The following is a 17,477-nucleotide window of genomic DNA, read 5'->3' as shown; positions in this document are numbered from 1 at the left end:
TCATGTTTTCCATTTGGACGGTGTCAGGGCAGGGAGGTACGGAAACAACAAGACAGTGGGCCCTGAGTCTGAACCCACCCACTGTCCCTACCTACTTGCCTCAGTCGGCCCTAGGCGGCCGTGGACAACCACGAAGGCGTTCCCTATGCTTTATACGTGGAACACTCAACAGGACAGACAAACAAACACAATAGAGGAGGGTGAACAAGCCAATTCAAAACCAAACGGACGACGCAGTACAAAGTCGGCAAACAATTGGATAGTCAAATAATCAGGCTGGAGGACGGATAACAAGTCGAGCAAACAGAGGGATTAGGAACAGGGATCGCAGGAATAGACAGGGGAGCTGGGACCAGGGAATAACCTAATAGCCAGCGATCAAATACTGGCTACGGCTTTACTTTATACTTGATCAGGAGCCCGGACCAAGAGCTGATTGGTCCGGCCTCCTGAATCCAGCCACACTGCAGCTGAGGCACCGCAGTGTATGCCTCAATGCATTGCAATGCACTTCAGCTGCACGGTCGGCCGTCTGTGAGTAACGCAAGACCCGTGGCTCCCTTGGTTGCTAGGGACACCTTCGGGTCTCCGTGACGTCACCAGGCTCCGGCGGTGTTGTGTCCTAGTGCCGTTGGCCGCAGGAGAGGATGAGGACGATGCTGGAGCCCTGGCAGGTAAGTTCCTGACAGACAGCTTGTAGTTTACGTTGCATTTCTCCTAGAGCTGCTCTGAATTCACATTTCAGTTTATTTCATAAGAATAACTCCGGCCCAAAGTATTTTTAATATGTTATTACTTATGGAAAGTGAGACAAATTCCTAATATACATTAAGGCTATGTTCACACTACGTAGAAGTACGGCCGTTGTTGCCATCGGCAACAACGGACGTACTTTATGCGCCTGCGAACATAGCCTTATCTGCTTTGGGATCCCAGCCGGAGCGTATACACATCGTATACGCTCCGGCCAGAATCCGTGCGGCGCCACAAATAACTGACATGTCAGTTTTCTGCGACCGCAATTCAATGAATTGCGGCCATAGGAAACCCTGTCAGTTCACACAGTGAAGCGAGCGGCTCCGGCTGCTTGCTTCACTGTGCACTATGTACGGGGTCACGGAACGGCCGGTCTCATACGTTGTGTGAACATAGCCTAATTATGGGAAATGCACGTATAGGGCTATTTCCCTTAATTTAGTAGATCAGGGAGTCTTTAAATTCTCTAAAAACCATGACATCACGAATCAGGTGTAATTCCTATGGAGTGTCCAGATGTCCCTGGTGGATGATGGTGGAGAGTCTCTGGAAGTAGGTGACCCTGGTGGTGGATGATGATGGAGAGTCTCTGGAAGTAGGTGACCCTGGTAGGTGATGGTGGAGAGTCTCTGGAAGTAGGTGACCCTGGTGGATGATGGTGGAGTCTCTGGAAGTAGGTGTCCCTGGTGGTGGATGGTGGAGAGTCTCTGGAAGTAGGTGACCCTGGTGGATGATGGTGGAGAGTCTCTGGAAGTAGGTGACCCTGGTGGTGGATGATGGTGGAGAGTCTCTGGAAGTAGGTGTCCCTGGTAGATGATGGTGGAGAGTCTCTGGAAGTAGGTGTCCCTGGTGGTGGATGATGGTGGAGAGTCTCTGGAAGTAGGTGTCCCTGGTGGACGATGGTGGAGAGTCTCTGGAAGTAGGTGTCCCTGGTGGTGGATGATGGTGGAGAGTCTCTGGAAGTAGGTGTCCCTGGTGGATGATGGTGGAGAGTCTCTGGAAGTAGGTGACCCTGGTGGATGATGGTGGAGAGTCTCTGGAAGTAGGTGTCCCTGGTGGATGATGGTGGAGAGTCTCTGGAAGTAGGTGTCCCTGGTGGATGATGGTGGAGAGTCTCTGGAAGTAGGTGTCCCTGGTGGTGGATGATGGTGGAGAGTCTCTGGAAGTAGGTGACCCTGGGGGATGATGGTGGAGAGTCTCTGGAAGTAGGTGACCCTGGGGGATGATGGTGGAGAGTCTCTGGAAGAACGTGACCCTGGTGGATGAGTATTTGCTGCAGTGTAGCAGGAAGTGGGCCTCATCCTCTAGGGCCCCCTGCTCACAGTGTCGGCACAGTTGGCTCTCCCGCGGCTTGTATGTTTGTCTGTGCCGCCCCGTCTCTATCTTCAGGCTGTGGGCGCTCAGTCTATAGAGGCTTAGGGTCTGCCTGTGTTTGGGGTGGTGCAGCCTCTCTAGGTATGGCGCCATGGTGTAGTCTCTCTGCAGTGGTGAGTTTCTGGGAGTTACTTATTTCTCTCCTCCATTCCTCTGTATATTGCCCCTGGTATCTCTCTGTATATTGCCCCTGGTATGTCTCTATCACCCCCTTTATTTGGGCTTTTGTCAGGGCATGTTGTGGGGTTTGGCTGGACTGGTGGTGGATGCCCTGTTGGGGGGCACATTGGACTCCATGGCTCAGGGAGGCTTTGTGGTGATTGGAGTCTATCTATCTATCTATCTCCTATCTATCTCCTATCTATCTATCTATCTCCTATCTATCTATCTATCTATCTATCTATCTATCTATCTATCTCCTATCTATCTATCTATCTATCTCCTATCTATCTCCTATCTATCTCCTATCTATCTATCTCCTATCTATCTCCTATCTATCTATCTCCTATCTATCTATCTATCTATCTCCTATCTATCTATCTATCTATCTATCTATCTATCTATCTATCTAATCTATCTCCTATCTATCTATCTTCTATCTATCTATCTATCTATCTATCTATCTATCTATCCCCTCTTACCCACTCCCTCTGCCATTAACCAGTATGTTACCCCTCCCTGCTCATCTGCCTTCCCTTGTTGCCCCTCCCCCCTCTGCCATCTCCCGGCATGTTACCCCCTCCCTGCTCATCTGCCCTCCCTTGTTACCCCCCCCCGCCATCTCCTGGCCTGTTACCCCCTCCCTCTGCCACCTCCCGGTATGTTACCCCCTCCCTCTGCCACCTCCCGGTATGTTACCCCCTCCCTCTGCCACCTCCCAGTATGTTACCCCCTCCCTCTGCCACCTCCCGGTATGTTACCCCCTCCCTCTGCCACCTCCCGGTATGTTACCCCCTCCCTCTGCCATTACCCGGTATGTTACCCCCTCCCTCTGCCACCTCCCGGCATGTTACCCCCTCCCTCTGCCACCTCCCGGTATGTTACCCCCTCCCTCTGCCATCTCCTGGCATGTTACCCCCTCCCTCTGCCACCTCCCGGTATGTTAGCCCCTCCCTCTGCCACCTCCCGGCATGTTACCCCCTCCCTCTGCCACCTCCCGACATGTTACCCCCTCCCTCTGCCACCTCCCGGTATGTTACCCCCTCCCTCTGCCATCTCCTGGCATGTTACCCCCTCCCTCTGCCACCTCCCGGCATGTTACCCCCTCCCTCTGCCACCTCCCGGCATGTTACCCCCTCCCTCTGCCACCTCCCGACATGTTACCCCCTCCCTCTGCCACCTCCCGGTATGTTACCCCCTCCCTCTGCCATTACCCGGCATGTTACCCCCTCCCTCTGCCACCTCCCGGCATGTTACCCCCTCCCTCTGCCATTACCCGGCATGTTACCCCCTCCCTCTGCCATTACCCGGTATGTTACCCCCTCCCTCTGCCACCTCCTGGCATGTTACCCCCTCCCTCTGCCACCTCCTGGCATGTTACCCCCTCCCTCTGCCACCTCCCGGTATGTTACCCCCTCCCTCTGCCACCTCCCGGTATGTTACCCCCTCCCTCTGCCACCTCCCGGTATGTTACCCCCTCCCTCTGCCACCTCCCGGTATGTTACCCCCTCCCTCTGCCACCTCCCGGTATGTTACCCCCTCCCTCTGCCATTACCCGGTATGTTACCCCCTCCCTCTGCCACCTCCCGGCATGTTACCCCCTCCCTCTGCCACCTCCCGACATGTTACCCCCTCCCTCTGCCACCTCCCGGTATGTTACCCCCTCCCTCTGCCATCTCCCGGCATGTTACCCCCTCCCTCTGCCACCTCCCGGCATGTTACCCCCTCCCTCTGCCACCTCCCGGCATGTTACCCCCTCCCTCTGCCACCTCCCGGCATGTTACCCCCCTCCCTCTGCCACCTCCCGGCATGTTACCCCCTCCCTCTGCCACCTCCCGGCATGTTACCCCCTCCCTCTGCCACCTCCCGGCATGTTACCCCCTCCCTCTGCCACCTCCCGGCATGTTACCCCCTCCCTCTGCCACCTCCCGGCATGTTACCCCCTCCCTCTGCCATCAATCGGCATGTTACCCCCTCCCTCTGCCACCTCCCGGCATGTTACCCCCTCCCTCTGCCACCTCCCGGCATGTTACCCCCTCCCTCTGCCACCTCCCGGCATGTTACCCCCTCCCTCTGCCACCTCCCGGCATGTTACCCCCTCCCTCTGCCACCTCCCGGCATGTTACCCCCTCCCTCTGCCACCTCCCGACATGTTACCCCCTCCCTCTGCCACCTCCCGGTATGTTACCCCCTCCCTCTGCCATTACCCGGTATGTTACCCCCTCCCTCTGCCACCTCCTGGCATGTTACCCCCTCCCTCTGCCATCTCTCGGCATGTTACCCCCTCCCTCTGCCATCTCCCGGCATGTTACCCCCTCCCTCTGCCATCTCCCGGCATGTTACCCCCTCCCTCTGCCATCTCCCGGCATGTTACCCCCTCCCTCTGCCACCTCCCGACATGTTACCCCCTCCCTCTGCCACCTCCCGGTATGTTACCCCCTCCCTCTGCCACTACCCGGTATGTTACCCCCTCCCTCTGCCACCTCCCGGCATGTTAACCCCTCCCTCTGCCACCTCCCGGCATGTTAACCCCTCCCTCTGCCATCTCCCGGCATGTTACCCCCTCCCTCTGCCATCTCCCCGTATGTTACCCCCTCCCTCTGCCATCTCCCGGCATGTTACCCCCTCCCTCTGCCATCTCCCGGTATGTTACCCCCTCCCTCTGCCATCTCCCGGCATGTTACCCCCTCCCTCTGCCATCTCCCGGTATGTTACCCCCTCCCTCTGCCATCTCCCAGTATGTTACCCCCTCCCTCTGCCATCTCCCAGTATGTTACCCCCTCCCTCTGCCATCTCCCAGTATGTTACCCCCTCCCTCTGCCATCTCCCAGTATGTTACCCCCTCCCTCTGCCATCTCCCAGTATGTTACCCCCTCCCTCTGCCATCTCCCAGTATGTTACCCCCTCCCTCTGCCATCTCCCGGTATGTTACCCCCTCCCTCTGCCATCTCCCAGTATGTTACCCCCTCCCTCTGCCATCTCCCGGTATGTTACCCCCTCCCTCTGCCATCTCCCGGTATGTTACCCCCTCCCTCTTCCATCTCCTGGTATGTTACCCCCTCCCTCTGCCATCTCCCGGCATGTTACCCCCTCCCTCTGCCATCTCCCAGTATGTTACCCCCTCCCTCTTCCATCTCCCAGTATGTTACCCCCTCCCTCTGCCACCTCCCGGTATGTTACCCCCTCCCTCTGCCATTACCCGGTATGTTACCGCCTCCCTCTTCCATCTCCCAGTATGTTACCCCCTCCCTCTGCCATCTCCCAGTATGTTACCCCCTCCCTCTGCCATCTCCCGGCATGTTACCCCCTCCCTCTGCCATCTCCCGGCATGTTACCCCCTCCCTCTGCCATCTCCTTGTATGTTACCCCCTCCCTCTGCCATCTCCCAGTATGTTACCCCCTCCCTCTGCCATCTCCCAGTATGTTACCCCCTCCCTCAGCCATCTCCCAGTATGTTACCCCCTCCCTCTGCCATCTCCCAGTATGTTACCCCCTCCCTCTGCCATCTCCCGGTATGTTACCCCCTCCCTCTGCCATCTCCCGGTATGTTACCCCCTCCCTCTGCCATCTCCCGGTATGTTACCCCCTCCCTCTGCCACCTCCCGGTATGTTACCCCCTCCCTCTGCCATCTCCCAGTATGTTACCCCCTCCCTCTGCCATCTCCCAGTATGTTACCCCCTCCCTCTGCCATCTCCCCGTATGTTACCCCCTCCCTCTGCCATCTCCCAGTATGTTACCCCCTCCCTCTGCCATCTCCCAGTATGTTACCCCCTCCCTCTGCCATCTCCCAGTATGTTACCCCCTCCCTCTGCCATCTCCCAGTATGTTACCCCCTCCCTCTGCCATCTCCCAGTATGTTACCCCCTCCCTCTGCCATCTCCCGGTATGTTACCCCCTCCCTCTGCCACCTCCCGGTATGTTACCCCCTCCTTCTGCCACCTCCCGGTATGTTACCCCCTCCTTCTGCCATCTCCCAGTATGTTACCCCCTCCCTCTGCCATCTCCCAGTATGTTACCCTCTCCCTCTGCCATCTCCCAGTATGTTACCCCCTCCCTCTGCCATCTCCCAGTATGTTACCCCCTCCCTCTGCCATCTCCCAGTATGTTACCCCCTCCCTCTTCCATCTCCTGGTATGTTACCCCCTCCCTGCTCATCTGCCCTCCCTTGTTACCCCCTCCCTGCTCATCTGCCCTCCCTTGTTACCCCCTCCCTGCTCATCTGCCCTCCCTTGTTGCCCCCGCTATAATGTGTGCAGTGCTGTTGTACAGAAGAACAATAGGAGACAATGGGGTGGGGGGCATCAGATGGGGGGGGGGGGGTTAGTGATGTCACAGCGCACACCTCCCCCACCTCCACAGCCAGAAGGAAGGATGCAGCCTGGGTGCAGGGCGGAGGATGCGGCAGCCACGTCCATTATCCCGGCTGCTGCAGCTGCTGCAATATCCAGAGCGATGTCCCTAATCCTGCAGGTAACGCCCCCCCCCCCACTATATACCCCCACATCTATATACTGCCTTATATACCCCCACATATACTGCCTTATATACCCCTACATCTATATACTATCTATACGCTGCATTATATACCCCCACATCTATATACCACTGCCTTATATACTCCCACATCTATATACTATCTATATACCACTGCCTTATATACCCCCACATCTATATACTGCCTTATATACCCCTACATCTATATACTATCTATATACTGCCTTATATACCCCCACATCTATATACTATCTATATACTGCCTTATATACCCCTACATCTATATACTATCTATATACCACTGCCTTATATACCCCCACATCTATATACTATCTATATACCACTGCCTTATATACCCCCACATCTATATACTATCTAGACGCTGTTTGTCCTGATATAGTTCCTTTCACTGCATCACCATGTGAGCTATTCCTCTCCTCTGCTGTCCGCGAGACACTGACTGCTATATACAGGGGTATATACACTGCTGCTATATACAGGGGTATATACACTGCTGCTATATACAGGGGTATATACACTGCTGCTATATACAGAGGTATATACACTGCTGCTATATACAGGGGTATATACACTGCTGCTATATACAGGGGTATATACACTGCTGCTATATACAGGGGTATATACACTGCTGCTATATACAGGGGTATATACACTGCTGCTATATACCGAGATATATACGCTACGTGACAGCCGTTATTTGGGCACTATGTGACAGCCGTTATTTGGGCACTACGTGACAGCCGTTATTTGGGCACTACGTGACAGCCGTTATTTGGGCATTATGTGACAGCCGTTATTTGGGCACTACGTGACAGCCATTATTTGGGCACTACGTGACAGACGTTATTTGGGCACTACGTGACAGCCATTATTTGGGCACTATGTGACAGCCGTTATTTGGGCACTACGTGACAGCCATTATTTGGGCACTATGTGACAGCCGTTATTTGGGCACTACGTGACAGCCGTTATTTGGGCACTATGTGACAGCCGTTATTTGGGCACTATGTGACAGCTGTTATTTGGGCACTACGTGACAGCCATTATTTGGGCACTACGTGACAGCCGTTATTTGGGCACTACGTGACAGCCCTTATTTGGGTACTATGTGACAGCCCTTATTTGGGCACTATGTGACAGCCGTTATTTGGGCACTATGTGACAGCCGTTATTTGGGCACTATGTGACAGCCGTTATTTGGGCACTACGTGACAGCCGTTATTTGGGCATTATGTGACAGCCATTATTTGGGCACTATGTGACAGCCGTTATTTGGGCACTATGTGACAGCCGTTATTTGGGTACTATGTGACAGCCCTTATTTGGGCACTATGTGACAGCCGTTATTTGGGCACTATGTGACAGCCGTTATTTGGGCACTACGTGACAGCCCTTATTTGGGCACTATGTGACAGCCGTTATTTGGGCATTATGTGACAGCCATTATTTGGGCACTATGTGACAGCCGTTATTTGGGCACTATGTGACAGCCGTTATTTGGGCACTACGTGACAACAGTGTGAAAAAAAAAAACACGTCCCTCAAACGCCCAAAACAAGGACAAGGTGTGGTGGCAGTCTCCCCATTTTATGTAACCTATTTTTGTTGCCCTTTTGCAGGGATAAGAGATCCGCCCAACATGTCGTCATCGGTAACGTCGCCGGCGGCTGACCCCCTGCTTCCAAACATGGTCGCCCAAGAATTCTGGCGGACGCAGGTGTGTGGCTACACTTCATCCGTAACCGGTCATATCAGCCATCGAGCCAACAATTTCAAAAGGCATCCAAAGAGAAGAAAGCTAGTGCGGCCGTCGCCGCCTCCTCCCCCCAACACCCCGTGCCCGCTCGACCTGATTGAGTTTGTGGAGCTTCATCCTCGGAGATCTTTTAGCGAACTCTTATTTAATGGGTGCATATTGTTTGGAATCGAGTTCTGTTACGCCATGGAAACAGCGTATGTCACGCCGGTTCTCCTGCAGATGGGTCTTCCCGATGAGTTCTATAGTATGGTGTGGTTTATCAGCCCCATCCTGGGTAATCACCGCTTTTATATGACCTTTTGGTGGAATCCGGGGCACATGCTTAGCGCCCATGATCTGGTGGTCACTCCCATTGCACATGACGGCTCCTCTATGAAGGAGGCATCACGATCCCCGAGACCCCTGAAATATCCAGCAAAGTGTCCACCAGACGTGGAAGGAAGCGCCGGTATAGACCCTCAGTAATCGGCCAGGGGTCTCGTAAAGTCTACAAACCTCTAGAGTAGGAGTCCACAAGCCCCTTATATAACAGACTTATACGGCCTCGTGACGGTAGAGAGATGTATAATAATGATACATTGGCGGCCAAATAACTAGGATAGGAGACGGGTAACCACCATGAGGTCCGGGCCAATCAATAGTGAGACGGTCACTGGCACTATTAGGATGGGTACTGTCACTACTGGGGAGGTCAGTCTCACTATTGGCTACTATCACTATTGGAATGGGTAGTGTCACTATTGGGATGGGTAGTGTCACTATTGGTATGGGTACTGTCACTACTGGGGCGGGTACTGTCACTACTGGGATGGGCACTGTCACTATTGGGGTGGGCACTGTCACTATTGGGATGGGTAGTGTCACTATTGGTATGGGTACTGTCACTACTGGGGCGGGTACTGTCACTACTGGGATGGGCACTGTCACTATTGGGATGGGTACTGTCACCATTGGGGTGGGTACTGTCACCATTGGGATGGGTACTGTGACTATTGGGATGGGCACTGTCACTATTGGGATGGGCACTGTCACTATTGGGGTGGGCACTGTCACTGTTGGGATGGGTACTGTCACTACTGGGGCGGGTACTATCGCTATTGGGATGGGTACTGTCACTACTGGGGTGGGTACTGTCACTACAGGGGCGGGTACTGTCACTACTGGGGCGGGTACTGTCACTACTGGAGTGGGTACTGTCACTATTGGGATGGGTACTGTCACTATTGGGGCGGGTACTGTCACTACTGGGGTGGGTACTGTCACCATTGGGATGGGTACTGTCACTACTGGGGTGGGTACTGTCACTATTGGGGTGGGTACTGTCACTATTGGGATGGGTACTGTCACTATTGGGGTGGGCACTGTCACTATTGGGATGGGTACTGTCACTATTGGGGTGGGCACTGTCACTATTGGGATGGGCACTGTCACTATTGGGGTGGGCACTGTCACTACTGGGATGGGTACTGTCACTATTGGGGCGGGTACTGTCACTACTGGGGCGGGTACTGTCACTACTGAGGCGGGTACTGTCACCATTGGGGTGGGTACTGTCACTACTGGGATGGGTACTGTCACTATTGGGATGGGTACTGTCACTATTGGAATGGGTACTGTCACTACTGGGGTGGGTACTGTCACCATTGGGGTGGGTACTGTCACCATTGGGATGGGTACTGTTACTACTGGGGTGGGTACTGTCACCATTGGGATGGGCACTGTCAATATTGGGGTGGGCACTGTCACTATTGGGATGGGTACTGTCACTATTGGGATGGGTACTGTCACTATTGGGATGGGTACTGTGACTATGGGGATGGGCACTGTCACTATTGGGATGGGCACTGTCACTATTGGGGTGGGCACTGTCACTATTGGGATGGGTACTGTCACTATTGGGATGGGTACTGTCACTATTGGGATGGGTACTGTGACTATTGGGATGGGTACTGTTACTACTGGGGTGGGTACTGTCACCATTGGGATGGGCACTGTCAATATTGGGGTGGGCACTGTCACTATTGGGATGGGTACTGTCACTATTGGGATGGGTACTGTCACTATTGGGATGGGTACTGTGACTATTGGGATGGGCACTGTCACTATTGGGATGGGCACTGTCACTATTGGGATGGGCACTGTCACTGTTGGGATGGGTACTGTCACTATTGGGATGAGTACTGTCACTACTGGGGTGGGTACTATCGCTATTGGGATGGGTACTGTCACTACTAGGGCGGGTACTGTCACTACTGGGGTGGGTACTGTCACTACTGGGATGGGTACTGTCACTACTGGGATGGGTACTGTCACTATTGGGGCGGGTACTGTCACTACTGGGGCAGGTACTGTCACTACTGAGGCGGGTACTGTCACCATTAGGGTGGGTACTGTCACTATTGGGGTGGGTACTGTCACTATTGGGGTGGGCACTGTCACCATTGGGGTGGGTACTGTCACTACTGGGATGGGTACTGTCACTATTGGGATGGGTACTGTCACTATTGGGATGGGTACTGTCACTATTGGGGTGGGCACTGTTACTATTGGGATGGGTACTGTCACTATTGGGGTGGGCACTGTCACCATTGGGGTGGGTACTGTCACTACTGGGATGGGTACTGTCACTATTGGGATGGGTACTGTCACCATTGGGGTGGGTACTGTCACTATTGGGATGGGTACTGTCACTATTGGGGTGGGCACTGTCACCATTGGGGTGGGTACTGTCACTATTGGGGTGGGCACTGTCACTATTGGGATGGGTACTGTCACTATTGGGGTGGGCACTGTCACTATTGGGATGGGTACTGTCACTATTGGGGTGGGCACTGTCACTATTGGGATGGGTACTGTCACTATTGGGGTGGGTACTGTCACTATTGGGATGGGCAGAAGAGAGAACTGGATAGAAGAGCACCTTATACCACACAAGTCCAGTGAGTGTGGGGTTCGGTAGTACGTGCCCCAGGCGTACACAGCTGTAACCCCCCAAGATAAGGGTCTGGTTAGTCCTAACGTTGTAGAAGGGTCCCAGGTGTAGGCACGGTTGTACCCAGGTGGCAGGTACCCCCCCCCCCCCTGGGCTCAGCGCTGCATAGTTACTGTCTCAGACTCCAACATACTGTGTCTCTGAATTAGGACCCCCAGGACCCTGACCTAGGACTGCAGCAGTTCTGTGTCTCTGACTAAGGACCCCCAGGACCCTGACCTAGGACTGCAGCAGTTCTGTGTCTCTGACTAAGGACCCCCAGGACCCTGACCTAGGACTGCAGCAGTTCTGTGTCTCTGACTAAGGACCCCCAGGACCCTGACCTAGGACTGCAGCAGTTCTGTGTCTCCTCTCTGACAAACTGACTTATATAGGGGAGGCCGGGTCTAACATACTGGAGAGAGGAGAAGGAAGAAGTGTGATAGGGGGATGGTGTGTGAGGTACCAGCACCAGTGATATACATAATACCGCACCATTATACACTCACATATATACGTAATACCGCACCATTATACACTCACATATATACGTAATACCGCACCATTATACACTCACATATATACGTAATACCGCACCATTATACACTCACATATATACGTAATACCGCACCATTATACACTCACATATATACAAAATACGGCACCATTATATACTCACACATACATAATACCGCACCATTATACACTCACATATATACAAAATACGGCACCATTATATACTCACACATACATAATACCGCACCATTATACACTCACACATACATAATACCGCACCATTATACACTCACATATATACATAATACCGCACCATTATACACACATATGTACATAATACCGCACCCTTATACACACATATATACATAATACCGCACCATTATACACACACATATATACATAATACCGCACCATTATACCATGATAGGGGGATGGTGTGTGAGGTACCAGCACCAGTGATATACATAATACCGCACCATTATACACACATATGTACATAATACCGCACCATTATACACACATATGTACATAATACCGCACCCTTATACACACATATATACATAATACCGCACCATTATACACACATATATACATAATACCGCACCATTATACACTCACATATATACATAATTCCGCAGCATTATACACACATATATACATAATACCGCACCATTATACACTCACATATATACATAATACCGCACCATTATACACTCAAATATATACATAAAACCGCACCATTATACACACATATATACATAATACCGCACCATTATACACTCACATATATACATAATACCGCACCATTATACACACATATATACATAATACCGCACCATTATACAATCACATATATACATAATACCGCACCATTATACACTCACATATATACGTAATACCGCACCATTATACACTCACATATATACGTAATACCGCACCATTATACACTCACATATATACGTAATACCGCACCATTATACACTCACATATATACAAAATACGGCACCATTATATACTCACACATACATAATACCGCACCATTATACACTCACATATATACAAAATACGGCACCATTATATACTCACACATACATAATACCGCACCATTATACACTCACACATACATAATACCGCACCATTATACACTCACATATATACATAATACCGCACCATTATACACACATATGTACATAATACCGCACCCTTATACACACATATATACATAATACCGCACCATTATACACACACATATATACATAATACCGCACCATTATACCATGATAGGGGGATGGTGTGTGAGGTACCAGCACCAGTGATATACATAATACCGCACCATTATACACACATATGTACATAATACCGCACCATTATACACACATATGTACATAATACCGCACCCTTATACACACATATATACATAATACCGCACCATTATACACACATATATACATAATACCGCACCATTATACACTCACATATATACATAATTCCGCAGCATTATACACACATATATACATAATACCGCACCATTATACACTCACATATATACATAATACCGCACCATTATACACTCAAATATATACATAAAACCGCACCATTATACACACATATATACATAATACCGCACCATTATACACTCACATATATACATAATACCGCACCATTATACACACATATATACATAATACCGCACCATTATACACACATATATACATAATACCGCACCATTATACACTCACATATACATAATACCGCACCATTATACACTCACATATATACATAATACCGCACCATTATACACTCACATATATACATAATACCGCACCATTATACACACATATATATAATACCGCACCATTATACACTCACATATATACATAATACCGCACCATTATACACACACAGATATAATACCGCACCATTATACCATCACATATATAATACCGCACCATTATACACTCACATATATAATACTGCACCATTTTCACTCACATATACATAATACCGCACCAGTATACCCTCACATATATACATAATACCACACCATTATACACTCACATATATACGTAATACCGCACCATTATACACTCACATATATACAAAATACCGCACCATTATATACTCATATATACATAATACCGCACCATTATACACTCACACATACATAATACCGCACCATTATACACTCACATATATACATAATACCGCACCATTATACACACATATGTACATAATACCGCACCCTTATACACACATATATACATAATACCGCACCATTATACACACACATATATACATAATACCGCACCATTATACCATGATAGGGGGATGGTGTGTGAGGTACCAGCACCAGTAATATACATAATACCGCACCATTATACACACATATGTACATAATACCGCACCCTTATACACACATATGTACATAATACCGCACCATTATACACTCACATATATACATAATACCGCACCATTATACACACACATATATACATAATACCGCACCATTATACACTCACATATATACATAATACCACACCATTATACACTCAAATATACATAATACCACACCATTATACACTCACATATATACATAAAACCGCACCATTATACACACATATATACATAATACCACACCATTATACACTCACATATATACATAATACCGCACCATTATACACTCACATATATACATAATACCGCACCATTATACACACATATATACATAATACCGCACCATTATACACTCACATATATACATAAAACCGCACCATTATACACACATATATACATAATACCGCACCATTATACACTCACATATATACATAATACCGCACCATTATACACACATATATACATAATACCGCACCATTATACACACATATATAATACCGCACCATTATACACTCACATATATACATAATACCGCACCATTATACACACACAGATATAATACTGCACCATTATACAATCACATATATAATACCGCACCGTTATACACTCACATATATAATACTGCACCATTTTCACTCACATATACATAATACTGCACCATTATACCCTCACATATATACATAATACCACACCATTATACACTCACATATATACATAATACCGCACCATTATACACACATATATACATAATACCGCACCATTATACACTCACATATATATATATTGCCGCACCATTATACAATCACATATATACATAATACCGCATCATTATACACTCACATATATACGTAATACCGCACCATTATACACTCACATATATACAAAATACCGCACCATTATATACTCACACATACATAATACTGCACCATTTTCACTCACATATACATAATACCGCACCATTATATACTCACACATACATAATACCGCACCATTATACACTCACACATACATAATACCGCACCATTATACACTCACATATATACATAATACCGCACCATTATACACTCACATATATACATAATACCGCACCATTATACACTCACAGATATATTACCGCACCATTATACACTCACATATATAATACCGCACCATTATACCCTCACATATATACATATTGCCGCACCATTATACAATCACATATATACATAATACCGCATCATTATACACTCACATATATACATAATACCGCACCATTATACACTCACATATATACATAATACCGCACCATTATACACTCACAGATATATTACTGACCATTATACACTCACATATATAATACTGCACCATTTTCACTCACATATATACATAATACCGCACCATTATACACTCACACATATATGATTGCTGAGTGTTCTCCTGTTGGTTGGCTGATCAATGGTCTTTTTACACAGGGCGATTATATGCAAGGAGACTTCCTGGCAGACGATAGATATCCCATATAAAACAACCGTAGGGCAGTGGGGCAGGAAGAGATGTGCAACCATGTGACGTATTTCTGCGCGCAGGATCCTAGGGGTGAGTGTTTAATGGAGATGTCTGTGTGCAGGATGCTGGCGGTGAGTGTATGATGGAGATGTCTGTGTGCAGCATCCTGGAGGTGAATGTATGATGGAGATTTCTGTGCAGGATCCTGGGGGTGAGTGTATGATGGAGATGTCTGTGCAGGATGCTGGCAGTGAGTGTATGATGGAGATGTCTGTGCAGGATGCTGGCAGTGAGTGAATGATGGAGATGTCTGTGTGCAGGATCCTGGGGGTGAGTGTATGAAGGAGATGTATGTGTGCAGGATGCTGGGGGTGAGTGTATGATGGAGATGTCTGTGTGCTGGATCCTGGCGGTGAGTGTATGATGGAGATGTCTGTGCAGGATGCTGGGGGTGAGTGTATGATGGAGATGTCTGTGTGCAGGATCCTGGCGGTGAGTGTATGATGGAGATGTATGTGTGCAGGATGCTGGGGGTGAGTGTATGATGGAGATGTATGTGTGCAGGATGCTGGCGGTTAGTGTATGGTGGAGATGTCTGTGCAGGATGCTGGGGGTGAGTGTATGATGGAGATGTCTGTGTGCAGGATGCTGGCGGTGAGTGTATGATGGAGATGTCTGTGTGCAGGATGCTGGGGGTGAGTGTATGATGGAGATGTCTGTGCAGGATGCTGGCGGTGAGTGTATGATGGAGATGTCTGTGCAGGATGCTGGCGGTGAGTGTATGATGGAGATGTCTGTGTGCAGGATGCTGGCGGTGAGTGTATGATGGAGATGTCTGTGTGCAGGATGCTGGCGGTGAGTGTATGATGGAGATGTCTGTGTGCAGGATGCTGGCGGTGAGTGTATGATGGAGATGTATGTGTGCAGGATCCTGGCGGTGAGTGTATGATGGAGATGTCTGTGCAGGATGCTCGGGGTGAGTGTATGATGGAGATGTATGTGTGCAGGATCCTGGCGGTGAGTGTATGATGGAGATGTCTGTGTGAAGGATGCTGGGGGTGAGTGTATGATGGAGATGTCTGTGTGCAGGATGCTGGGGGTGAGTGTATGATGGAGATGTCTGTGCGCAGGATCCTGGCGGTGACCAGGGGCTGGCTGGCAAATTTTAGCCTGGGGGGCAAGCACACAGCAGTGGCCCATGAGTAGCCGGCTAGCGGCCCATCCTTCAAGTACCACTCTGGCCCTTACCTATTATTACGCTCCCTACATCAGTGCGAGGAAGGTAGATGCCACCCGGACCTGTACTTCCTCCAGCGGAATTGTTCTGACACTTCGGATAACACATTCGGCCCTTCCAGTCATTTGTGACCAGGGAATTCCTACTACTCACTGTGAAGGGGTCGGAAGTCACTTTCCTGTATAAGTCTATGGGACGGCTCAGCACTGACACGGATCATAGTCCCATAGACTTACATTGACAAGGTGACTTCTGGCCCCTTCACACAGAGCAGTAGGAATTCCCTGGTCACAAATGACTGGAGGGGCTG

The 17,477-nt window shown here is 49.4% G+C and overlaps 1 protein-coding gene across 5 annotated transcripts in view; it reads left to right on the top strand.

Annotated features, from left to right (window-relative positions):
- Positions 1-648: 648 nt before the first annotated feature.
- SLC45A1 (solute carrier family 45 member 1) overlaps positions 649-17,477 on the top strand; it is a 79,074-nt gene continuing 62,245 nt past the window's right edge. For 3 of the 5 annotated variants that reach the window (XM_069947524.1, XM_069947525.1, XM_069947522.1), the window contains exons 1-2: positions 649-674; positions 8,425-8,838. In XM_069947524.1, the coding sequence (XP_069803625.1) occupies positions 8,445-8,838 (394 nt within the window). In that variant the 5' untranslated portion in view covers positions 649-674; positions 8,425-8,444. Of the gene's footprint in view, positions 675-8,424; positions 8,839-15,970; positions 16,021-17,477 lie in introns of those variants that run through there. The other 2 variants (XM_069947528.1, XM_069947526.1) reach the window with 2 other exon arrangements.

The sequence above is a fragment of the Dendropsophus ebraccatus genome, chromosome 12, assembly GCF_027789765.1.
Source record: "Dendropsophus ebraccatus isolate aDenEbr1 chromosome 12, aDenEbr1.pat, whole genome shotgun sequence".
Classification (NCBI taxonomy): Eukaryota; Metazoa; Chordata; class Amphibia; order Anura; family Hylidae; genus Dendropsophus; species Dendropsophus ebraccatus.
The sequence above is the reverse complement of the archived record's forward strand: the minus strand, read 5'-3'. Positions and strand labels throughout refer to the sequence as shown.